Here is a 22,587-nt window from a genome sequence, read left to right as displayed (position 1 = left end):
AAGTTACATTAATAGAAAGGTACTCTATTAAGCCATTACAAGATGCCGAGAACTTGTTAGAAATCTATAGATTGTGTAGATGCCCATCAACTCCTCAAGAGAGGGAGATTTGCTATCTCATTTAATGAAAATTGGCTCGCAATGTTCCATCAATATAACCATGTTTTATATGCAAGATATGTTGGGTGCTTTCTGTCACATATATACACTTCGATTTTGTAATGGTAATATTTAATGTCAAAAGATGTGAGAACTTGCATATGTTATAGGTTCTAGATGATCATATTGCATCAACTCTACCACTCTATTATCCTTTGAATATATGAGAATCTGTAAGAAGCTGGGAATAAGGATTTAGTGTAAATAATATTGATATTATGCCATGTCACACTGACATTGGTATAAAAGGAGAGGACATGTAATTTTTCACATCTTTTTGACACATTAATACAATTACAGTCTTTCTCTCCCATCTTGCTCATAGCTTCTATGGCTTCTCCCTCTTTTTTGTCTTTCTCTCTCTAAATCTAGTCTTTCTCTCTCCTCGTCACTCTTCTTCTCTCTCTTCCTGTAGTCTTTCTCTCTTCTGCAGTATTCTCTCTCCTCTTTCTCTCTCCTTAGTTCTCTCTCTGACAAGTGGTATCAGAGCTTCGGTCTTTGATCCAGTCTTCTCTCTCATTCCTCACATCTAATTGTAGTTTTCAAAAAAAAAAAAGAGAGAGAAAACCCTAATCAAACAGGTACAGGAGCTGTAAGGAAAATTAATGGAGTAGCACAAGGTGTTGGCAGCTTTCTTGGACTCCACACAAGCTATGGCAGGAGGCTCAGTTAAATCTGGAGGCAAGGAGACCAAAACTGACAGCTCGTTTTCAACTTTGAGGTAAAATTTTAGGGGTTTTGGGTGAAGGAGGTCACTACAAGACTTGACAGAGGTCTAAGTGGGGTTACTCTCCGAAAGTGAGTCTTCTTCTTCTTCAACTTTCAAGCTTCTCTTCAAGCTTTCATAGTGCAACCAAGATCTCTACTTCATTTCTTGTCAGGATCTTCATCTCTCTGCTACAATGGATAGCATGGGACATTTCCTTGCTTGCTAAGCTTCAGATCAAGCACCACATACAGCAGTATTCAGAGCTTTATCTTCCTTGCTGACTGATCTTCATCTTGCTGAAGATCAGCAAGTGAGCACTCAAACACTCGTCCTTTCAATCCATCAGCTGCAATCTTGGTCCCCTGTGTCCTTGTAACCAAGCTCTTTCCAATGGATCGTTGAGTGAAGATCGAGGAAGCTCTCTCATCTCCCAAAAGACTCACAAGAGCAATCCTCACAGCTTTTCTGAAACCCTTGTTGACAGGCGGCTTCGATACCTTCAAGACCTTCACCTTCTTTTGGAGACTTGCTTGCAGTCCTTGGGCTTTGGCTTTGGCTTTGCCACCGCAGCATTGGTACGTGCAGGCTTCTTTGGCTTAGCATCGCCCGCCTTTGTTACAGCAGGCTTGGAGGAGCCCTTGGGAGTGTCGGATGAGCAGCAGGCTTGGAGGAGCCCTTGGGAGCACAGGGCTTCTTTCCTGCTGCACGTCAGCCTTTCCTTCTCCGCAAAGATCCTCATTATCCATCACTGATTCAGGGTTCTCTGCAAGAAGATCGGCCTCAAGGACCTGTGACATAGTACCATCTACCAGGCGCAAGTCACAAGCACTTTCGGACTCGTAGTAAGCTTCCGCATCCTTAGGTGCAGTCTCATACCTTATGCACAATTTGCTGTCGAGCGAGGGATTGATCGAGATTGCAATAGACTAGACCTTCCATTAGAGGGGCCATTTGAAGGCTATCGCTGATGATGTTGCACACACCTTCTTTTTTATGCTCAGTTCTCAAAGGCTGTGAACAGAAGCAAGTTGCACAGCAGGAGGCTGTGAGGCCCAAGTTTATCGTCGCTAAGGCTGAGCAAGAGATGCGTGTTGCAATTATTCCTGCTAAGGGTGAAAGTAAAGCTCTAAGTTCCAAATAGACCCTTCTCCACAGTGGGGAACACCAGAATTGTGAGCCAAAAGGTTGGCAAGAGATATGTGGTTGTTTCCACTCCAGGCATGTTACCAAGGAGAGCTCCACGGTCAGGGCAGCAGCTTTAACTTCCACTTTCGACAGCCTCTCCTGCAGATTTGAGATCTCACAGTCTATTCTTCTGCATCAACATCGTCTTGAATGTCTTCACAACCAGATTCAGTAGCACTTCATTTTCTTCATCAACAATCTGATTGTTGCTGGTCATTTTTCCTTTGGACACAGGCTTGATTTCAGAAGAAATCCAATTCGATAGGAAACGCCAGCATTGGTATATATCAACCTCGACACCTTGCTTGCTGGCAGGTTATCTGGGAGACGCAAGGCTTCACATCAACAGCTCGATTGCTATCCATTGGCAATGCAACCATTGAGACAGCAGGTGAAAGTCTGTCGGAAATTGTGAGTCCCGCAGGTTGTGCATACGCATAAGGTGGCTGTGCCATTGCTAATGATGTTGTGTGTGTGACGGTTGGAGTTTGTGACAACTCTTAAGATGAAGAAAGGGACTGCCTCATCAACTCTTCAAAAAAACATTTGTGGAGGAAGTTGAAGCTATTGCTGCTGTTGCTGCTGCTGTTGATGAAGCTGCTGAAGCCTCAAAACCTGGTCTAGAACAGTCAGACCAAAAATTTGTGGTTGCAGCTGTGGAGATGCTGGTTGTCTAGATGATGGGTGGGTAGCCGAAGAAGGTTGTACTACATTTACATTCAGAACATGTAAAAGCTCCTCTAGCGAAGGAGCACCAAGCACTTGCTGCTGGCTAAGTAATGGTGGCACAAGGGTTTGTTGCTGCTGCTGCAAAGATTGGGGGAAGGGAAACCCAGATTTAACTAATTCCAATTGTTTCTGTAGCTGAGTCTTCTGAAGGTTGTCTTTGCTGGGCATGGAAAGGGTCCAAGCTGTGTGAAAGGGGGCAGACAAGTTGGCAGCTCGGTCTGCAGAAGCTCTAGCCATGCCTATCCAAACATCGATGAGCCTGGCAATGACTCCAGTGATGAAGGATGTAAACCTGAATGCCAAGCTGCTTGAGACAGCTGTGTCCTGGAAGTGATTCCAAGGAAGAGATGAACCAGCTGCTACTAGAGGCATCAATGCTGATCTTAGCAGTTGACATAGCTTATTGACGCAATTCACCTTGTGGAAGACAAGAACAGAAATAGACAAGTAATGCAGCCTTGCTGATGCTCATCAAACAAGAAGATTTTGAAAGCAACTTGACTACAATGGCAGCTGAGATCAATAGCTCCAGCTCTATTAAACAAGGTTGGCTTCAAACACAGGCTAATATCGACAAACTTGGAGTTTTAATTGATCGGTGTATTGCTCTTATGAAGGCGAACATAGAAAAAAGAGCAAGACTTGAATCAAATGCTTATGCTTATGGCCAACATGTATATGCTGATGATACACACTATGATCTGCATGCATCTTATGAATATGAAGAGCAACAACATGCAAATGAACATGAGCAGTATGCAAGTACATCTGGACAGCATGTTAATGCTTATAAACATGATGTACCATGTCATAATGCAGAGTATCATTCCATTGAACCTTGGCAGCAGAATGGCTATTATGGACAACATGCTTATGCTTATGAGCATCCACCTTTTCAGCAACATAGTCATGATTATACATGGGAACCTTTCTTAATTGAGCAGTCCAATTCTTATGGACGTGACAATAATGGTCATGTTTATCAGTACCCTTCTAGCTTTGATCAGCAGCAAGTTCATAACTACCATGGTATCCCATACCCCAATCAGTTCGTACCTCATGATTACCCAAATGTAATGATGAGTTCTTTTCCAAGTGCTGATGATGAAGAAGAGAACAATGAGCAAGCTGAACAACAAGATTTGGATAATGAACAACATGATCAACAAGAAGATGAGCAAGAAGACCAAGAAGATGTACAAGAAGGAAACAATGAAGAGCAAGATGTACAAGCTGATGGCATCTTCGTTGATGAATCGTATGAGGCACTTGCAGATGTAGATGGTTATGCTGAAGGTTTTAGACTCTTAGAGAAACCTCATGATGATATTCTTGAGCATCAGTTTACACTTAATCAAGGTTTAAAACGGCCATTGAATGCATTTGATAATGGGTACCTTGATCATGGTTATGATGACTGGCACATGTCCGATGATGATATAATACATGATTTGGGCATACATGAATATGAAGATGGCATTGTGCTTCCCTATGATCCGGGAGATTATGGATGTGATCATGGACTTGATTATGGGGATACTTCATCTTATCCATTTGATCCGGGTGGATTGGAGTATGTGGTTGATGGGCATTCTATTCTCTTGGACAATCATTATGACGGAATACCTTTTGACCCAAGAGGTTAATGGATTGCTTGGGATCTCATTTAGACCAGCATCCATCTTTTTGGTAGACTCTTTTGGCTGAAATCTAGCTAACTATGACATTGTTTTCTCTTAGATTGACTGCAGATAGCTCTTTGTTTCAAAGCAGATTTTACCCTGCACTATGGACCGCAATGGACACCATACATGGGCTTAAAGCATTTTTCACGAGCTTCGTTTTGATATAGAAGTTATGATAGATTTGGTCCAGCCGGGTCTGTTTACACAGCAAGCTGTCTACTTTGTTTTGAGATTATTTGTTGAAGACTTTATGGCTCCATGTACTTCTGAAGTACTCCAGATCATGTATATAGCTGAGGCTTACTTCCATTCTTCAATTTCAGTTCATGTAGTTGGTCATACTTCATTCATTCCCCATTTGTAAAGCTGTAAAACAGAGTAGTACTCTGTTCTATCCATCTTTTTCTAGTCTTTCCAGGTTTGTTTTTTAGGGCAAAAACTTTTAGGAAGGGATGGATTGTAAGAAGCTGGGAATAAGGATTTAGTGTAAATAATATTGATATTATGCCATGTCACACTGACATTGGTATAAAAGGAGAGGACATGTAATTTTTCACATCTTTTTGACACATTAATACAATTACAGTCTTTCTCTCCCATCTTGCTCACAGCTTCTATGGCTTCTTCCTCTTTTCCTGTCTTTCTCTCTCTAAATCTAGTCTTTCTCTCCTCGTCACTCTTCTTCTCTCTCTTCCTACAGTTTTTCTCTCTTCTGCAATCTTCTCTCTCCTCTTTCTCTCTCATTACTTCTCTCTCTGACAGAATCCTACACACAAGTGAAATTTTAGGTACTTTTCAACACTTCAAAGAAAATATACATATAAGTTGCAACAACTTGATTACACTCACAATATCAAAGATAGCATAGGTGACTTTATCAATGATTGGGTTTCAAGGTATCAGAGACCATGATCAGCACCATGAGAAGGCTCTTCTAGAGGAGGAGTTGGAAAAGGTATAAGAAGGTTTAGGCCTAACATAGCTGAGTGCAAATTTGCTTCTCGAAAATAATAAGTCATGGAGCAATGGACTAGAAATAAATCAAAGCGTATCATGTTTGAAGACATCATGCTAAAATAGAATGTGCTTCTCTAAATCTTGCTTCATGGCTGCCTATCAAGGATGTGACATGCCTAGGGAACCTCAACGTGCTTAACATTAGATCCATTTCTCAGTCGCTTGCTCACACCCCCATCACGCACATTCAAATAGACACAACCCCCGGGGAAACGTACTCTTAAGCACCCACAATTGTGGCAACCATCAACACCTACATCACTTTCATCATTGAGCCATCCACCATGCTTGAAAAACCTTTGCCCATCTCATGAAGTACAAAGGGACCCACACGATCTACCAAGGATGGTGTTGCTACATGTCTTCAACATACAACAAAAAAAGCCAAAATTAAGAGAGATTCTCCTTTAAGCAAAAAGGAATAAAAGAAGAGAGCTTGGATGTGAAATTCAATGGAGCACGAGTATCAATCCCCACAAAACATGGAGCCTAATTTTGGCCAGTTTATTTAAGTCCTATAATTGCGATGAAAATATGTTTTAAATCCGAGCACTAGACTCTCTCCTGCGTACCTTATAAAATCCCATGTGTAAATGTCATGAGACCTATGCATTATGCTCAAATGACAATGGACCAAAGGGCTAAAGACAGAGTGTTAAAACCCAACCTACTCTTGTATATAAAGTTCACAAAGAGATGACAAAAGTTTAGTGTTTTATATGCTTTCGTGTGCAATGGTGTGTTTCTTATAGTCTTTATCTCTATCTCTCTTCTTATTGCATCATAGCTTGAGCTTGAGAGAGGGTGGGGGAGTGAGCTTGTGAGATTTCTTGAGTTTGATGGTTTGACGCTTCTCCTCTTTTGCTTGGGAGTGTTCTATGAACTTCTTTTCTCCTCTTGCTTCCCCATGTGCATAGGAGGAAATGGATCAAAGAAGACAACAAATCAAGAGGAACCATAGAGTCTGCAACACAAATGAGAGTCTATCAAAGCATCCTTCCACAACCATCCAAACTATAATGGTGAAAGTTGAAGCTTTAGTAAGTACTTGTGTAGCTTCGTAGCCTTTCATCTTATTGTTCTAGCTTCCATTATTGGGATAGGAGTGGACTAGGATGAGAGGGAGTGAAGCACTCATATATCGAGCGACCTAGATGAGCGATAAGTTAGCCTATGAGTGTAGGGAATGACTTGAAAGATTATGTAGTCCATCAAGTCCATAATTTTGAGATTGAATGCCCCAAGAAAGGTAAGTATATGAGGAAGACTTATAGCAAGGAAGGCTCCAATTTTATTCTTAGATTATGCATGGTGGAGGAGACCCTTTTTAGATGTAAGTTCTACAAATTCTATGTACATAGTGATCTCATGAGAAGAGAAGCTTCAACCAACCATTAACTTTGAGATTTCAACCAGAGAAGGCATTTCCTAAAACACTACTAATTTATAATTGTCAAATTCTTGAAATCTTAGACGCTATGGTAATTTGTGATCACTATTAGCTAAGAGGCATCATGTCATACATTGATCTTATAATAGATGGCCAATATGTTGTAGGGATTCTGACTTGAGGATAATGAGACAAAGTGAAATCATACTAGAGGTTTGTAGCTCTTGCAAATATCAATCCTATAAGAGGGGTCCCCATGAACTTTCTGGGAGAGAGCAGTCATAGTAGAGGTTCTTAGGTCTTACTAAGATTAATCCTAGAAGAGGGGTTCCCATGGACTTACTGGATTAAAGCCACAACTACCAAAGACAACATTTAGCCTCACTCTACAAGATCAAGAAGTTCAAAAAGGAAGCCTTGAGGAGGAGAGGCACTCTATTGGAAACAAAGAGCAAGTGGGTCCTCATTTACAACACGACAAAGAGAGGAGGAGAGATGTGTAGATGGGTGGTAGAGAGGACGGACATTGCCAAAGTGGAGATAGATGCCATGAAGGAAGCTAGATCAATGTGCAAGGATCATGCAAGAGCTTCCTATTGAACCTGGACAAGAGAAAATTTATGGAGACTTCTTCCAAACCACAGGATCCAGAAAGTCTAAATAAAGGGTCAAGAGACTCATGAGAGCATATGGATCTATAACCCACGGCATTGGAAGAGATTGAATAGGTGACAATTGGTTATAACATTGCCAACTTAGGATCTAACTAAAAGAGCACGAGTAGCTCTTTTATGGTCCATTTCATAGAGCTGTAAGGAGCTTGTGAAGGCTCTAACAACCTTACCTTCAAGCGAACTGCCCAAAGATGATGGATTGAGAATAACATTTTTGAGCTAGCTATTGCTATTTTCTCAATGTTGACATTCTCATAGGATTCTAGATTGTTACAACATCAAGAAATGTGCCACAAAGGGATTGATTCACCTCATTTCTAGTGAAGCCAAATTGCATCACTTAGTGATTGACCAACTTGCCAAGCATCGCATAAAAGATGGTTGCCAAGTGTTGCCCCCTTTCATGTAAGCTATCATTCAACCCACTAAAATAGATTTGTACGAGAGTAGTGTCCTAGAAGCATCGTCACCTTCTCGGAATCCACAACTTGTTTGTCCCCAAAACGAAGACCTGATTGTGCTAACTCTTGATTTTGAGAAGAGTAGATTAAGAGTTTCTAGATGGCACCATATTGCTTCCAAAGCAATGGTTCAAAGAGTTACAGCATTATAGTCTTCAACACAATACACACATTCTAGCCAACAGAGTTAAGAGGGAGGAATTCAAAGAGTTACAGCATTATAGTCTTCAACACAATACACACATTCTAGCCAACAGAGTTAAGTGTAGAGGAATTCATGAGAGGATTTGAATTGGTTAAGAGTTGAGAGAAAGATGAAAAACTCCAATTTCTATAGACTCTACACACTGTTGGTCTTGAATTCAAATACAATTGGCCAGTGCCAGGGAGACTTCAGTGGGCTGACATTAGCCAAGTGGTAAAGCCAAATACAGGGTTCAAAAGGTTAATAAGCCCAGTGACTTTTTTTCTTAAACATAGTAGTTCCCACACTATAACGTTTTTGGACAATGGAAAGCCTCCAACTGCCATGATATAAAAGCCTGCTCTGTCAATGTCTCAGAAGTGTTTGAAATCCTAATTTTGTAGTCTGATTTGCAATGAGCAAGAACCACAAGACAAGGTCAATGACCACTTCTGCTGTTTTGTGAAGCCCTCTGCTTTTGCAGGGCTGGTTCCAACTGAAACTTGTTCTCCAGCTGTGCACTGCTGTCCCAGCAAATCAGATCTGCCATAGAAAGAGATCCCTAATGCTTCCAATTCCTGTTGTGACACTGAAAACTGATCCCCACATCTGCATGGATAGAAGAATGCAGCAGGATCATTATCATCATCTCTGCTCATTTCCTCAAGGACAACATCTTCCACAGCTGAGGATGTTTCTAGGCGGCAGGTCCTGAGTAGGCGGTCATAAGCAGACCTTGATGCAGGGTCTTTGAGAACAGACCAAGCCTCTTGCAAGGCATGGAATCCTGCATCATCAACAGGACTGTCGACGTGGTGGAGCTTGTCAGGGTGAAGGGCAAGCAAATGATAGAGGTACTTAGCTCTGATGTCTGTGTAGCTTGCATCTTCAGCAACCTCCAAGACTTCATAGTGGGTTGTTCCCATTCTTGTACCTTTCTGCAAAAATCAAAACACAGACAAATACTTCAGAAGGATTATATACTTCCTACTTGATGGTTGTTAGACATACTAGGAACAATCTCTTAAAGAAGAAGTTCCACTGGTTTCTTTCACATGGGTGACAGCAGTTCCAGGATCATTCAGAGTTGGGGTTTATTGGAGCCCAACAAAGACAAAAACAGCGAGTGGCCTAAGAGAAAACAAATCATGGACCTAATTACGTAAGACAAAATGAATGAGTGATAGAAAATAGACAAGTGATGTTGCAAAAAGGGCCAATTGTGGTGTTTTTAGAGCTGCCTTAGTGAGAAAGACAAATGCTAATTTGAGACACAAAGTTTTAAAAACAGCAAACACTTCACTTGTCTTTTTTAACAGGTATACCCAAATCTTCTTGGAACAGTCATCAATAAAGGAGACAAAATATGCAACACCACCCAACGATTTCACAGGCATAATACATACATCAAAATGCACTCAGTCCAAGACATTGGACTTACGAGAGACACCAAAGTAAAAGGAGTTTTTTATTTGCTTTCCAAACTGACACTCATTACAAAAGTCAAGTTTAGAGCCTTTTCCATCAACCCTCTTCAAAGAGGTAAGGACATCAAGTCCTTTTTGGCTCATATGGCCTTTGCCATTCAAGGCGTTACAATGCAGACAATACAAAGTGCCCTTCTTGGTTCCTTTTGCAATTAGCATGGAACCCTTTTTCACTTTCCACAAACCAACACCAAACAGTGTGGTGTAGCCATGCAAGTCAAGCTGACCAACAGATAGTAAACTCTTTTTAATGCCAGGCACATATCTGACATCTTTCAACACAAGCTCTTGACCATTGTCTAAAGACAAGTGTACAATGCCAATCCCATCAATGCTGCAAGCACGATTATTTCCAAGATACACATTTCCATAACTGCCTACATTGAACATAGCAAAACACTCCAAGCAAGGAGTTACATGGAAAGAGGCACCAGAGTCTACAATCCAAGTCTGAGTGACACCATCATCAACTAACAAAAGTGCATCGATCACATCAGCCTTGGTAATCTGCATATCCTACATGTAACATACAAGGGCATCATAATCAACTGCACATAATACATCAGCCTCTGTATCTAAAAGATTCTCTATGACCACACTAGAGGCCACATTGGCCTTTTCTTTGCCTTTGGTTACCTCAGATGCATTTGTCTTCTCTTTCTTCTTCTTTTTATCTCTTGCATTCTTCTTTCTCTCTTGTTTCTTCTTGTAATACCTGCAATCAGGTTTCTTGTGGCCCTTCTGATCACAGTGATAGCAAGTAATGTCACTCTTTTCCTTTTCCTTTGCTCTTTCTCATGTTTCTCTATCCTGCATTTGCATTTTTCTTTTCAACCCTGCCTCTTACATTATAAGCTGAGTTGCTGCCTTCTCCACTAGACATACGTCTAATTTCTTCATTCAAGATAGAACCCCTCACCCCATCATATGAGAGATTGGGGTTATTGCTGAGTGAAACCACCAAGGTCTCCCATCACGCAGTGTCATGATCAAAAAGATCGCCCTCAATTTATCTTTAAAGTCCAAATTCGCATCTTTGGGCTGATTTAGAATCCCGATAAATGCACTCAAGTGCTCAGCTCCAGGCTTTGACTCATCCAGTCGCATATTCACCAACTTGAGCATTTAATGCACCTGATTAACAGGCGTGGTGATCTCATAGGTAGTTTTCAACTTCTCCCATATTGCATAACCTATATCTGAACCCTTAATGTCTGTCAAGATGTCATCAATGACACCCATCTTCATGTAAGCCACAGCTTTTTTATTTACTTTGGCCCAATCTGCATCAGACATTAGTGCAGGTTTATCTTCCTACAAAGCATCCTCACAATCCTTTAGGAACAAAATGCCCTGCATACGGTCTTTCCAAAAGTCAAAGCCACGACCATCAAAACGTTTGATTTCCATTGAACTCTTGATGTTTGAACTGAAAGAAGTTGCAGCCATTTTATCATGAACACAAGAGTAAATGCACTAAACTCCAGAAGCACAAGCTAAACCAGCAAAATACATTGATGTTCTTTCTAACCCAGGAATAAATCTCTACTGTTTGTACATGAACCAACCACCACATGGGCAAAAATGCAGAAATTTACCAAATTCTGCGCAAATCCCCAAAATTTCAAGTCCAAAATTGCATAAATGTCAGCCAATCTGACCCAACTGAGCAAAATTTTGCCAATACATGAAAAGCCCCAAATTTTTGGGGTCCAATGTCAAGAAATTTTACTCAAAATAGCAAAATTCTAGCCAATTTGGCAAAAACCCCAAATTAATTGAGGTCACCACGTGCAATGTCTGCAATTTCTGACTCGAAAATCACTGACGAGCATAAACAATGTCAAATCTGGGAGAAGCCCCAAATTTTTGGGTCAGATTTGCACAAATCTGTGACCTGTGCCTCCATCCCGCCAAGCACAAGTGGTAATTGAAAGGATTTCAAGGAAAAATTTTGATTTTAAAGAAAAACTTGGCATGGGGGGTCCGTTGACCCGTCAGGCGAGTCGCATGGCCTATCTGCCGCCGGCCATCACTGCCCGTTGCCGCGTGCGACTGCTGCCTAGTCCCCCTGCGTGCGCCTGCTGCCTCGTCACGCATAGCCCGTCAGCTGTGCGCTGCATCAGTGTCCCGCTGGACCCGTCAGTCCCCCAATGACTGGTCCTGATCGCGAGTAGTCCGTTTATCCCACTGGTCGTCAGCCAGTCTATCTCGATGGTCCCCGCTGAACCTGCCCCACAGGCTGTCTGTTTGTCGCCTGGGCTGTTTACCTGCGACTATAAGCTGCACGTCTCCTGTCAGTTGTCAGTTGGCTGCGCATTGGTCTCGGGAAATGTGCAGAACCTTGGCTCTGATACCAGTTGTTGTGGAGCTCAACTGAGAGTGACAGAAGTTCAAGGAGAGTGAGCATGAGAGTGTGACAGCTGGAGAGAGAGAGAGAGAGAGAGAGAGCTAAGTGAAAGTACAATTCGATATGAGTATACCAACAATGTGCTGGTACACAAAGAATAAAATATATTTATACTTAGGGCGCGTAAGGGTGCATTCACATATACAATGTGCATGTACTATACACGCAGGTTAAACCAGGCCTTTATCCCAACATCCCTGCTATCATAAAGTTGTTTTCAGCACCTATCACATCATCCTCTTCATCTTCCATCAGCTCCTCTTCATCTTCAAACTTACTTGTGAAAGCATGTCAGCCACGGGGTTTTCTCTACCTACAATATGCTGAAAATCAGGGTTAAGTGACTTTATATATGCAATCCACCATAACATGGAAATATCAGGAGTTGAGCAATTTGCTATCATGCCCAATAGAGGTAGACAATCAGTCTCTATCACTACATGAGCTCCCATAAAATACTCCCTATCACACTTAAGGGCTATCACTACACCCCAAAGTTCTCTTTTGACTTGAGAATACCGCCGTTGCCGTTCAATGAGGACCTTTGCTCCAAACCGAATGGCATACCTATTTCCATCAGCATCATCCTGACCCACTGCCCAACCAATGCCAATTGGGCTTGTATCCACGGTGAGAATAATAGGCTGTCCATTCTCATAATTTGCTCTCTTTAATATTGGGGCTGCAATCAATAAGCTCTTTAACTTCTGAATTGCCTTCGTATGCTATTTACCCCACCAAAACTTTTGCCTTTTTCTCAAGAGCTGATATAAACTTTCAGCCACATGAGCTGTCATGAGGACGTGAAAATTTGATGCTTTGCTTATGTTTAATTGACATTTGATTAAAGAATTAATCAAATGTGCAATTAAAAGACGCACATGTGAGGTGCAAGCTACTTTTTCACAATTGAAGGCCGAAGGACCTTGTGAAAAAGATGGGTGTCAAAGGCAAAAGTTGTAACAAGTTACACTTGTTAGATTCTAGGTGAATTTTGGTGTCAGTTTTCCCCTAGGACCATTAATTGGCCATTAAGTGTCAGTGGTGACACTAGGGACTAGGTATTAATTAATGGATTAATGCTTGTCCAAGGGTAAATTAATGCATGGGACCACTTTGGGTTGCAAATGGCCTAGCCAATTAATTTTTGGATGGGGAAGGTCAATTTTTTGGGCATGGATTAAGGGCTGAATTAATTTTTAGAATTAATTAATTCTGAAAATTAATTAAATGGCTGAAAATTGTTGAAAATGGATTAAGAAAGCTGCCACTTGGCAAAGCTTTCCCATGCAAGTGGGGGAAAGGCTAAATAGGGCTGAAGGGAGAGGGAAATCTCCTTTTTTTTCATTTTTGGGAGCTGTTGGAAAGAGGTATTGGACTGCTGCTGCCAGCTTTTGGGGCCAATTCCCAGCCATTGGAGACCATTTTGATGATGGAGATTGCATATTCTTGACCTTGGGAAGCTAACAATTGCTGCTGATGCACTTTCTCCTGAAGATCACAGTCTCTGATGCTCCTAGTGTTGTTGGTGCATCCGTTTGGGGCTGGTACAGCAGAGCAGCCTGATTTTGATCAGTTCTTCGCGACAAATCTCAAAATTTTCTCTCTCTACAGCATTCATTCTCTCATCTCCTTCAGCCTATGCTCAGCCATTCTCAGCAATTCTTAGCCATTCGGAGGAGATCTCAGCCATTTTTGGTGGGCTGATCTGTAATTTCTGCAGTAAACCCTAATTCATAGCAGAAATTAGGGTTTAGCAGCCACCTTGGGATCCATGCCAGAGATTGAAGGCTCAAGGGACTGAAATCAACAGCTGATAATTGAAGATTATCAAGGGATTTTAGGAGCCAGCCCATCCCGAATTGATTTGGGGCAGCATTTGGCCAGCCAAGGGTCAAATTGGAGAAGAAGTCTTAGGCGAAACAAGGGGTAAATGACCCAAAAGGCTTGCTGGACATTTATTACAGCAAGAGCAATTGGTTAGCAGGAGGAGATTGAAGAATCTTGAGCTGTACTCCTTCCAATTGAATGAAAGCTAAAGAAATACCACAAGAGGCGCCAATTTTGGGGCCAACAGGGTGTCTACTGTCCAAGAATGTTATGGTAAAGTGTGTATTTCATTTTATGTGCATTTATTTATTGTTGTAATTAACTCTTAAATCAAGTTATCACCACCCATTCCAAGAAGGAAGGCTGGTTTCATGAGCAAAATGTGGAATCCATATCAAGTAAAAGACACATACACCCAAAAATCTTCTCACCTTGGATACATTCGAACATGTCTTCTGCATCCTGCTTATGGCATCAATCTTTACTGGTGAGAACTTTCTTCCATATGGTCCACACATGTACCCAACAACTAATACTTCCTCCACCCCAAAAACCAACTTTTCTCCTGACAGAGTCAAATGCACTTCTTCAAGACGGCTCAAAATCCTGTCACAATCAGCAATATGATCAGCCACAAATCTTCTACATCCATGCTCATCCAACTCTTCATTCTTCTAATAGATATCACATCTTGTGATCGGCACATCATCAAGAAAGGGTAAGGTCAACTGAGGAATATACTCCCTCAAAACTTTATGCATAGCATTCATCATATGTGCCACTGAATTGATTGCTCCCTGTGAAAGCATACATATCCTAACCAATCCAAGTGGTGTCTTCATGGTAGTGATATCCCGGCTTTCTAATGCAAGCTGGAACTGATCATATCCTGAATATAAATCTCCCATAGAGTAAATTGCCTTGCCTACAAACACTTCTGCAAATTCATCCACTATCGGGTCTGATCCAACATTCCTTATGGTGACTTTATTAACAACACATACAATTTCATCTTGCTGAAATGCAAAGGCTTTCCCATGCCTTGCCAACATCTGCAAGAAACAAGCTCTTTCTGCAAGTAAAAGAAAGCTTATATCACCAATTTTCAGCTTTTGTAAAGTTTCAACAGTAAATTTATATCCTACACCTTGTGAATCCTGTAAACTAGGCTATTGAGTCACTTTTTCAGCCATCCCATCACTTTCAGGTGGTAAAGGCAAAGCCACAAGCTTAACCTTATTTGCAACTGTTTTATACTTTGTATCCACCCTTGCTTTTAGATTTGTTTTGCAGCCCATTACATTCATGCTCAGCAAACTCTTGAATGACTTCATACATCTCTAAAGTGTCAACATAAATAACCTCTTTTTCTGCCCTGTTTTCAGCATTATTTGCTGCAAAAATTTCAGCCACTGTATCAACATCAATCAGCCCTAAAATACATTTATTTGCAGCCATCAAACCATATGTCTTGAGCTCTTTTTCAGCCCATCCTACATATTTCTTTTCAGCCCTGCACGTGGTTGAAATATTCTTAAAACTGCCAAGACTACATACTATCCATTCCTACAATCCGGACACAAACACAAATTTCCCCTTTCTTGGAGGCATAATTATCTTCCTAGAGGCACTGCCATAGCCTCCACTTACAGCAGTGCTGTCTAAAAACCCTTAAACTCTCGTGCATTAGGTGGCATGGGATTATCTCGCAACCTATCCCGATTGCGAGGATGATTCACACAAACAGTGAGAAACTATATTGCCTTTGTATTGTCTTTACTTCAAACCCGAGCATATGAAGAACCATCATCCAAGGCTTTTGTTTCTGGCCTTGATTCCAAAATATAGGGTTGCACCAAAATCATTGGATAACAACATGAATCCTACACAAAAAAATGATAGTCATCCCTAACATCTCCAATAGTTACAGGTACATTCGCACAAGCTACATAAAGATTCCCTAATGAATTGTTTGTTGCCCGCATACGCCATCTCGGATCTACATCAATCGGTCAACCTCCATTCTCATACAAGCTGTGTGCCATAACATTGATTTCAGAACCATGATCCAAGAGAGCTATGTAAGGCGTCTCTCTTTCTCCCACTTTAACAATTGTCTTTGTTGTAGCACGAGCCTGATGCGTTAGTGAATAATGACTGCTTGGAATAAAATGAGCATCTTCTTCTTCATGTACTTATTGAAGGACATCCCCATTATACATAGCCTTTTCTCTATGCTTAGTGCTGCCCATAATACCATTTTCAGCCACAAGCTTGCTGTCTACAATCCCATTTGACCCATTTTCAACATCGGCTTGCTCCAAAACAGCATTGCATGCATCTTCATCTCCCTTTGAACTTGTTTCTCTATGTCTTTGTCAACCTACATCAATGCTTGCAAAACTTCACCATCAAACTGTCTTTTTCGTTTCAGCATATCAATGATTGCATCATGATATTTACACTTCACGATTCCAAGAACTTCGCCAAGTGTGAATTTCACTCTACTGCCAAGTATGCAATCTTCTAAGACCTTTTTGGCAGTCTCACGATCCGATTGTAACCTGTAACTTGACTGCTTGCCCCTTTTCTTTCCTTCTTGTTTCTTCTCTTGAGATGCATCCTCCATAACATGCTCAAGTATGGCTTTTTCAACCTCTTTCTGTTGCTCCATTTTGCTTCGTGTTATGCATTTAGATGGGCCTAAAGAAGAAGGACCAGCAGTGTCCTCATCTCTTCTTCTCTTTTATTTCACAAGAGCTTCTTGATTATCAACGTCGGTCAAATAAGCATATGCTGAAAATGAATCCACTAGTACACTCCATCCTATTCTCCCTCGTAAACTCTAACTTGCATCAACCAATTCAGACTATGTTGTTTTGCCCTTTTCCATGCAATATAATGCTTGCATCCAAACGCGAGATTTTGCTTCAGCCATGCCTCCTTTATGAGCTTCATCATTAGTCCTTTCAATTCTCAACCCATATGTGGCTGTATCTATGGCAACAAATGTTGTCCTTGCATCCATATCTTCCAACCTCTTCTACATGCCACCATTTCCAAAATTGGCTCTATTGGAAGACCAGTTTCCGTTGCATGTATTTTGCCGTCTTTCCAAAAGACTAACCTTTTTGCTTCCGCTTCACCGTAGGCTGTATAGTCTCGCTTTTCATGCTGTAAACCGTCACACCAAATGCATCTCCTCTTGTATTCTTCTTTATACGGTCTTTGGGCTGTTGCCCAAGCCTTCTTCTATCTTAATATCCAACTTTACGACCTTTGCATAGATTTTGTATCAAATTCAGCCTTAAATCACTTATGCCTTTGATTAATTCATCCACAGCATCACCTTTAAGAGCCGGACCAAGAGTTATAGCCGGTTGTTCCACCATAGCTATAAACGCCTTGGCTGTAATTTCAGCCCCCTTCTAAGCACTAGCAGGTGTGGTGCATGTATCCCATCTTAATTTCATCTGCTCTCTCTTTACCAATGTATGCACTACCTCAGTTACATTAACCCAATCTGATTTCAGCCCCGTTTCAGAAGAGGCATCTTCTAAACGATCAGTCAGCTTCTCCTGCGAGACAGGATCTGCAACCTTCAGAAACAAATCAATTTTCGGACTCTCCAATAATTGCTGCTCATCGACATCCAACTGCGCATACCGACTTTCAAATTCACGGAGCAAAGCTATATCTATCATCCCTTTATTGGGATTTTCAATCCAATTTGCAAATGTCTTTTTAGTTACCAATCCTGTATCTTCTAAGAAAAACTCTTCTCTCAAAGCTTTCTTAAAAGCTGCCCAATCAACATCTCTTTTATGTAACTCATCAATCCAATCATGCAATGCATGCATGGCCAAACAGGAGAAATACCGACTCCATGCATACTGCGGTACCCCATGAAACATCTTTTCTTCATACAACCGGATGAATGCCGAAACATTTTGATCTTTAAACTGCTTCAATTTTTGTCCCACTGCCTGCAATGCATTCATAACTAAGAAATCAATTCCTGCTGAGTTCGCATCTGCTGTTGTTGTTATTGCTACAACAAAGTAATCATGTGTTGTAAAGCATCACCACCACTTAAACCTGCAGAATCCCCCATCTTTACACACCTGCTACCAACTTTCACGTCGGGTTCACCACTCTCGGAGCGTTTGGGGTTGAAAGTCTACCGCAGGAGTAAGAGACTGTAGGGTGAAGGGAGATTCAAGGAGAGGAGTAGACAGAAGAGAAGGGGTTTAAAGAAATAGAAGATGTATAAGAATACTCACAGAGGTGAAGCCTGTCAAATTATTTTTGCATTCTAGAAGATAAATCTCTTGTAGACCAAAAACGTGCATAAAACAATGGCTTCCTCTCTGCTACTCAGACCGCCAATCTAAAACTTCCGTTGGCTCCAAAAGGAGAGTAAAATTTCAGGACACCTGCCTAGAATTCTCCGAGATCACTCCTTCTCCCTGTTCGAAGTGTTGTTTAATGCCTAAAAATTACGATCGTACGTCGCACGATTTCATCGATCCTTCTTTTTACATAAAATCCTCCAAAAATGGCTGAAAACTACTTGCTTTCTTTTACCTGTCATCTTATTCTAGAAGTTGTCTACATTTTTTGAATATTTACAAGAAATAATATCAAAAATATCAAAAATTAGCTAAACCTATCCAAAAATCTAGTATTTTTGAACCATCCACACTACGAGTACTAACATTAATGACTAATATGGCATTGGCTCTCTAGATCAATAAGAAAGCTAAGTGACAATGCATTCTAGAGTTTTTCACACTATGACCGCGTAGTGGCACGACACCGCTTTAATGGTGAGATGAACTTCTTTTTTATAGTGGATGATTTCTCTAGGTATATGTAGATATACTTCCTTAAGCAAAGTCCAATGCCTTCACTTATTTCAGTGCTTGGGTATTACTAGTTCATAACCAAATTGGTCATCATATGGATACAATGAGAAGTGATTCTGGTGGCGAGTTTACCTCCCACAAGTTTTCTGAGCTTCTACAAGAACAAGGTATTGCACCTATACCAACTCCCATTCACAAAATGGAGTCATAGAGCATAGGAATGAGACAATCATGAACATGGCATGCTCTATGTTGTTCGTAAAACACAGCTCCCTAAGTGCCTTTGGATCAAGGCTGTTAACACTTCAGTGTACATTCTTAACCGATGTCTAACTGCGACGGTCCCTAAAAAGACTCCATATGAGGCATTTTTTGACTATTGGCCTGTTGTTTCTTACTTCAGAGTCTTCGGTAGTCGTACTTATACACACACTCTGGATAACAAGATAGAAAAGCTTAACCCTTGAGTAGATCCTTTAATCTTTGTGGGCTATTCTTCCAAAGCAAAAGCCTACCGTTTGTTCGATCCTCCGATGAACAAGGTAATCATTAGAAGGAATGTCGTCTTTGATGAGAGGAATATCATACAGTCTTCTATACCAGACTCTATGTTCTCATCTCTGCTCACACCATATAAGATCGTGCCTTCTCAGCCAGGTGTCTGCTGCCCACTCCTAACCTTCTTGCAAACATTTCAGCTCCCAAACCGCCTCCCCAAGACCTGCTACCTTGTTGATACTAGCAGACTATACAAGATTCGGGGATCCTTCCACTAGATTGAACTCGAAAGGGCCCTAGAAGGTTTGCTCAGCTTGCCCCTTAGGCTTCATATGCATCACTGTTTATAGCTGATTACATTGCAAATTCCGAGCCGGACAGTTGGCAGGAGGCTCCAAAACCCTCTATACCGTGCGGCCATGGAAAAGAAACTGGATACTATCAACCGAAATGGGACTTGAACCTTGGTGGATCATCCTCATACAAGCCGATCATTGGGACGAAGTGGAATTTTAGGACCAAGCTAAAGGCTGACGGTACTTTAGACACACAAGGTTTCAAGCAAAAGCATGGTATTGACTATGAGAAAACCTTTGCACCTACTGCTCAGTTGACATCATTTCGTCTATTGGTTGTACTCGCCGCTCGCCATGGCTGGCCAATCTATTAGACGGATGTCAAAAGTGCCTTTCTAAACGGTTATTTGAAGGAAGTCTGTGTGGAGCAAACTCCCCACTTTTCTCTTGCTAACCAAAACGATAATGTATTTCGCTTGTGAAAAGCTCTTCAGGGACTAAAGCAAGCGCCAAGGTCTTGGTACCACAAGATGGACAAGTTCTTATGGACTCATGAATACCATTCTATCCCCTATAATCAAATCTATATGTGCACACCACACGCGCGAGGATCAGCTATACCATGTTGTACATCGATGATATACTTTTCATTGGCTTAGATTCTACGGCCATAGTAGAAATTAAGGCAAAGCTTCGTGCAACATTTGAGATGACGGGTTTGTTGTCTTATTTCTTGGGGATGGAGATTAGTAGATCCGAGGAAAGTACTTTTCTATCACATCAGAAGTATTTCTTTATTGTACATTATGGATATTTATAACTTCATCCACACTATCAAGATGACATAATTGTAAAAGGATACTTGAGCAAGTGAATAATTCCCCTACGAGGGTACTGTCCAAGTGGCATTGTTGCATTGTATTCTGCATGAGTATGAAAACTTGCATCTCCCTTTGCATTACCCCATGCATTGGCATTTTATTCATGTAAACATGCATCTATACACATGTATCCCTTTTTGGCCGCCCTTGGAGTGGTAGACTCCAGATCCACCATACTCATGGCATTGCACATAGCAGTCTCCAAAGGCAATTTTTCTTTTTCCCTGTGCTTGCTTGTTGGCTTTGCTTGTCTTGCTTGCTCCCTCATCGTATTACTTGTCTCTCCACATATTCTCATATGATTGGCACACACACACCCTCAAGTAATCCATAAGCAATTATCCTAGTAGCGTGTGGAATTGCTTTGCTTGTTTTATGAAGGTAGTAGAGCTATCCATCCTCACTTTTTGTACTTTAGGGCATGGTGAGTCAATGAGACAAACATTGATTTGCAACCCTCAATGCTAATTCTTGTAAAAATTGACGCAAAGCCCTTTAAAAAAGAGGTTCATTGTTGGTTTTATCCGCTTTTGCAGGACTTGGTAGGAACCTAGGGTAGCCGACAAGCACTCTTAGTTCGATGCCCTGGTCTCTCTAAGGTGATCACTTAGGCTCCCTTAGTAAAATAACCATTGCCTCTGTAGTCTTGGTAGGTCATTGGGTAGCTAGCATGCATCCTTTGCCCAATGTCCCAGCTACTTTGGGGTGGGATGCCTTGGGGTAAAAGGAAATAAACAAAAGGACTTATTTCTCATGGCTAAATTTTGGGCCGAAGAGGAAGTGTTGAGCTAAAAATGCATGAGCCTGACTTAAACTGTCCCAAAACACGCTTAATTAATAAAGAAACGTTATTATTTAAAAAGAAACGTGATCTTAGAGAGTTACTATACCGCATGCTAAACCCTAATTTCGGTGCTCCCAAACTTTCTACAAATAGGCATGCAATCCACCACTCTTTCTCAATCTTGTTTTTGCACGTTTTAGGAGCTGTATCTCTGCTGCCCATCCCATTTGTGGAGAACATCACCATTAGAGCTTCCCATTGCTATCTACTACCATCTGGTGCCTAATTCCAACCTCCGTCATCCACATCCAAATGTCTCTTGCTAATCCATCACTACCAAACTTGCGTTTGCTGTCAGGTGTGACGCATCCATGTCCAATTGTTGGCTTCATCATCCAAGCTATATTTACTATCATCTAGGGCCTTTGGCGCTATCACCATCATCCAAGTGTTGACATCTTGACTAGACTCTTTGTGTTTGATCTTCTCTCTCCTCCACAGGGTCATCTACACAGTTGCCTATCTCCAAACTATTTGTGTTTGCCATCTACAGCTATTGCCAAATCCAGTCTTCCCTAGCTACATTTGTTGGTGTTTGACATACAGAGGCTGTCTTGCTACATTTCGGGATCCGTTTTGAGTACAATACACGCTCCACCTCATAACCTTTGCCTTGATCCTAGAGATATGAGAGTTCGAGGTTCAATATTCACTGCATAGTGTGTTTGCTGCATGAGCACTGTATATTCAATAGTCATTTACTTTATTTTTCATTGAGTTCATTGTCTTTGAGTTACCCTGACTGTGCTCCATGTTTATCAATTTGTGCTTTATTGTACGATTGATTTTGTGTTTCCTGTGTTTAGAGCTTTTTCCACAAAAGGAAGATAATAAATGAAAGACGGTGTTTCGCACAAGGTATAGGCTTTTTGAACATACTGTCATGCCGTTTGGCCTTACAAATGCTCCAGTAGTTTTCCAACATATGAATGATATCTTTCAAGAATACTTGGACCACTTTATTGTGATCTATTTGAATGACATTTTGATTTTTTCCAAGAACAAAGAGGAGCATGAGCAACACATCAAAATATTCTTAAATAAATTGCCGGAAGTAAGCTTGTATGCAAAACTGGAAAAGTGTTCTTTCCATCAAATTGAAGACTTTTCAGGGTACGTGATTTCTAAGAAGGGAATTTCTATGGATCCTAAGAAGGTACAAACTATTCTAGAATGGGAGACACCTTCATCTATGTGAGATGTTCGACGCTTTTTGGGATATGCAAATTTTTATTGAATCTTTATTAAGGATTACTCTAATATTGTTGCCCCTCTAACCA

The 22,587-nt window shown here is 41.1% G+C and overlaps 1 protein-coding gene across 2 annotated transcripts in view; it reads right to left on the bottom strand.

Annotated features, from left to right (window-relative positions):
* Positions 1–8,281: 8,281 nt before the first annotated feature.
* LOC148040594 (uncharacterized) overlaps positions 8,282–22,587 on the bottom strand; it is a 50,157-nt gene continuing 35,851 nt past the window's right edge. Inside the window, exons 1-2 of one of the 2 annotated variants that reach the window (XM_087666835.1) lie at positions 14,352–14,363; positions 8,282–9,131 (exon numbers count right to left, since the gene is read on the bottom strand). In XM_087666835.1, the coding sequence (XP_087522961.1) occupies positions 8,586–9,119 (534 nt within the window). In that variant the 5' untranslated portion in view covers positions 9,120–9,131; positions 14,352–14,363 and the 3' untranslated portion in view covers positions 8,282–8,585. Of the gene's footprint in view, positions 9,132–14,351; positions 14,364–22,587 lie in introns of those variants that run through there. The other variant, XM_087666827.1, reaches the window with a different exon arrangement.

The sequence above is a fragment of the Lygodium microphyllum genome, chromosome 2 (genome assembly GCF_053477565.2).
Source record: "Lygodium microphyllum isolate KBCC chromosome 2, Lygodium_microphyllum_v1.1.10, whole genome shotgun sequence".
Taxonomy (NCBI): domain Eukaryota; kingdom Viridiplantae; phylum Streptophyta; class Polypodiopsida; order Schizaeales; family Lygodiaceae; genus Lygodium; species Lygodium microphyllum.
Note: the sequence above shows the minus strand (reverse complement) of the source record. Positions and strands in the feature narration are given on the sequence as shown.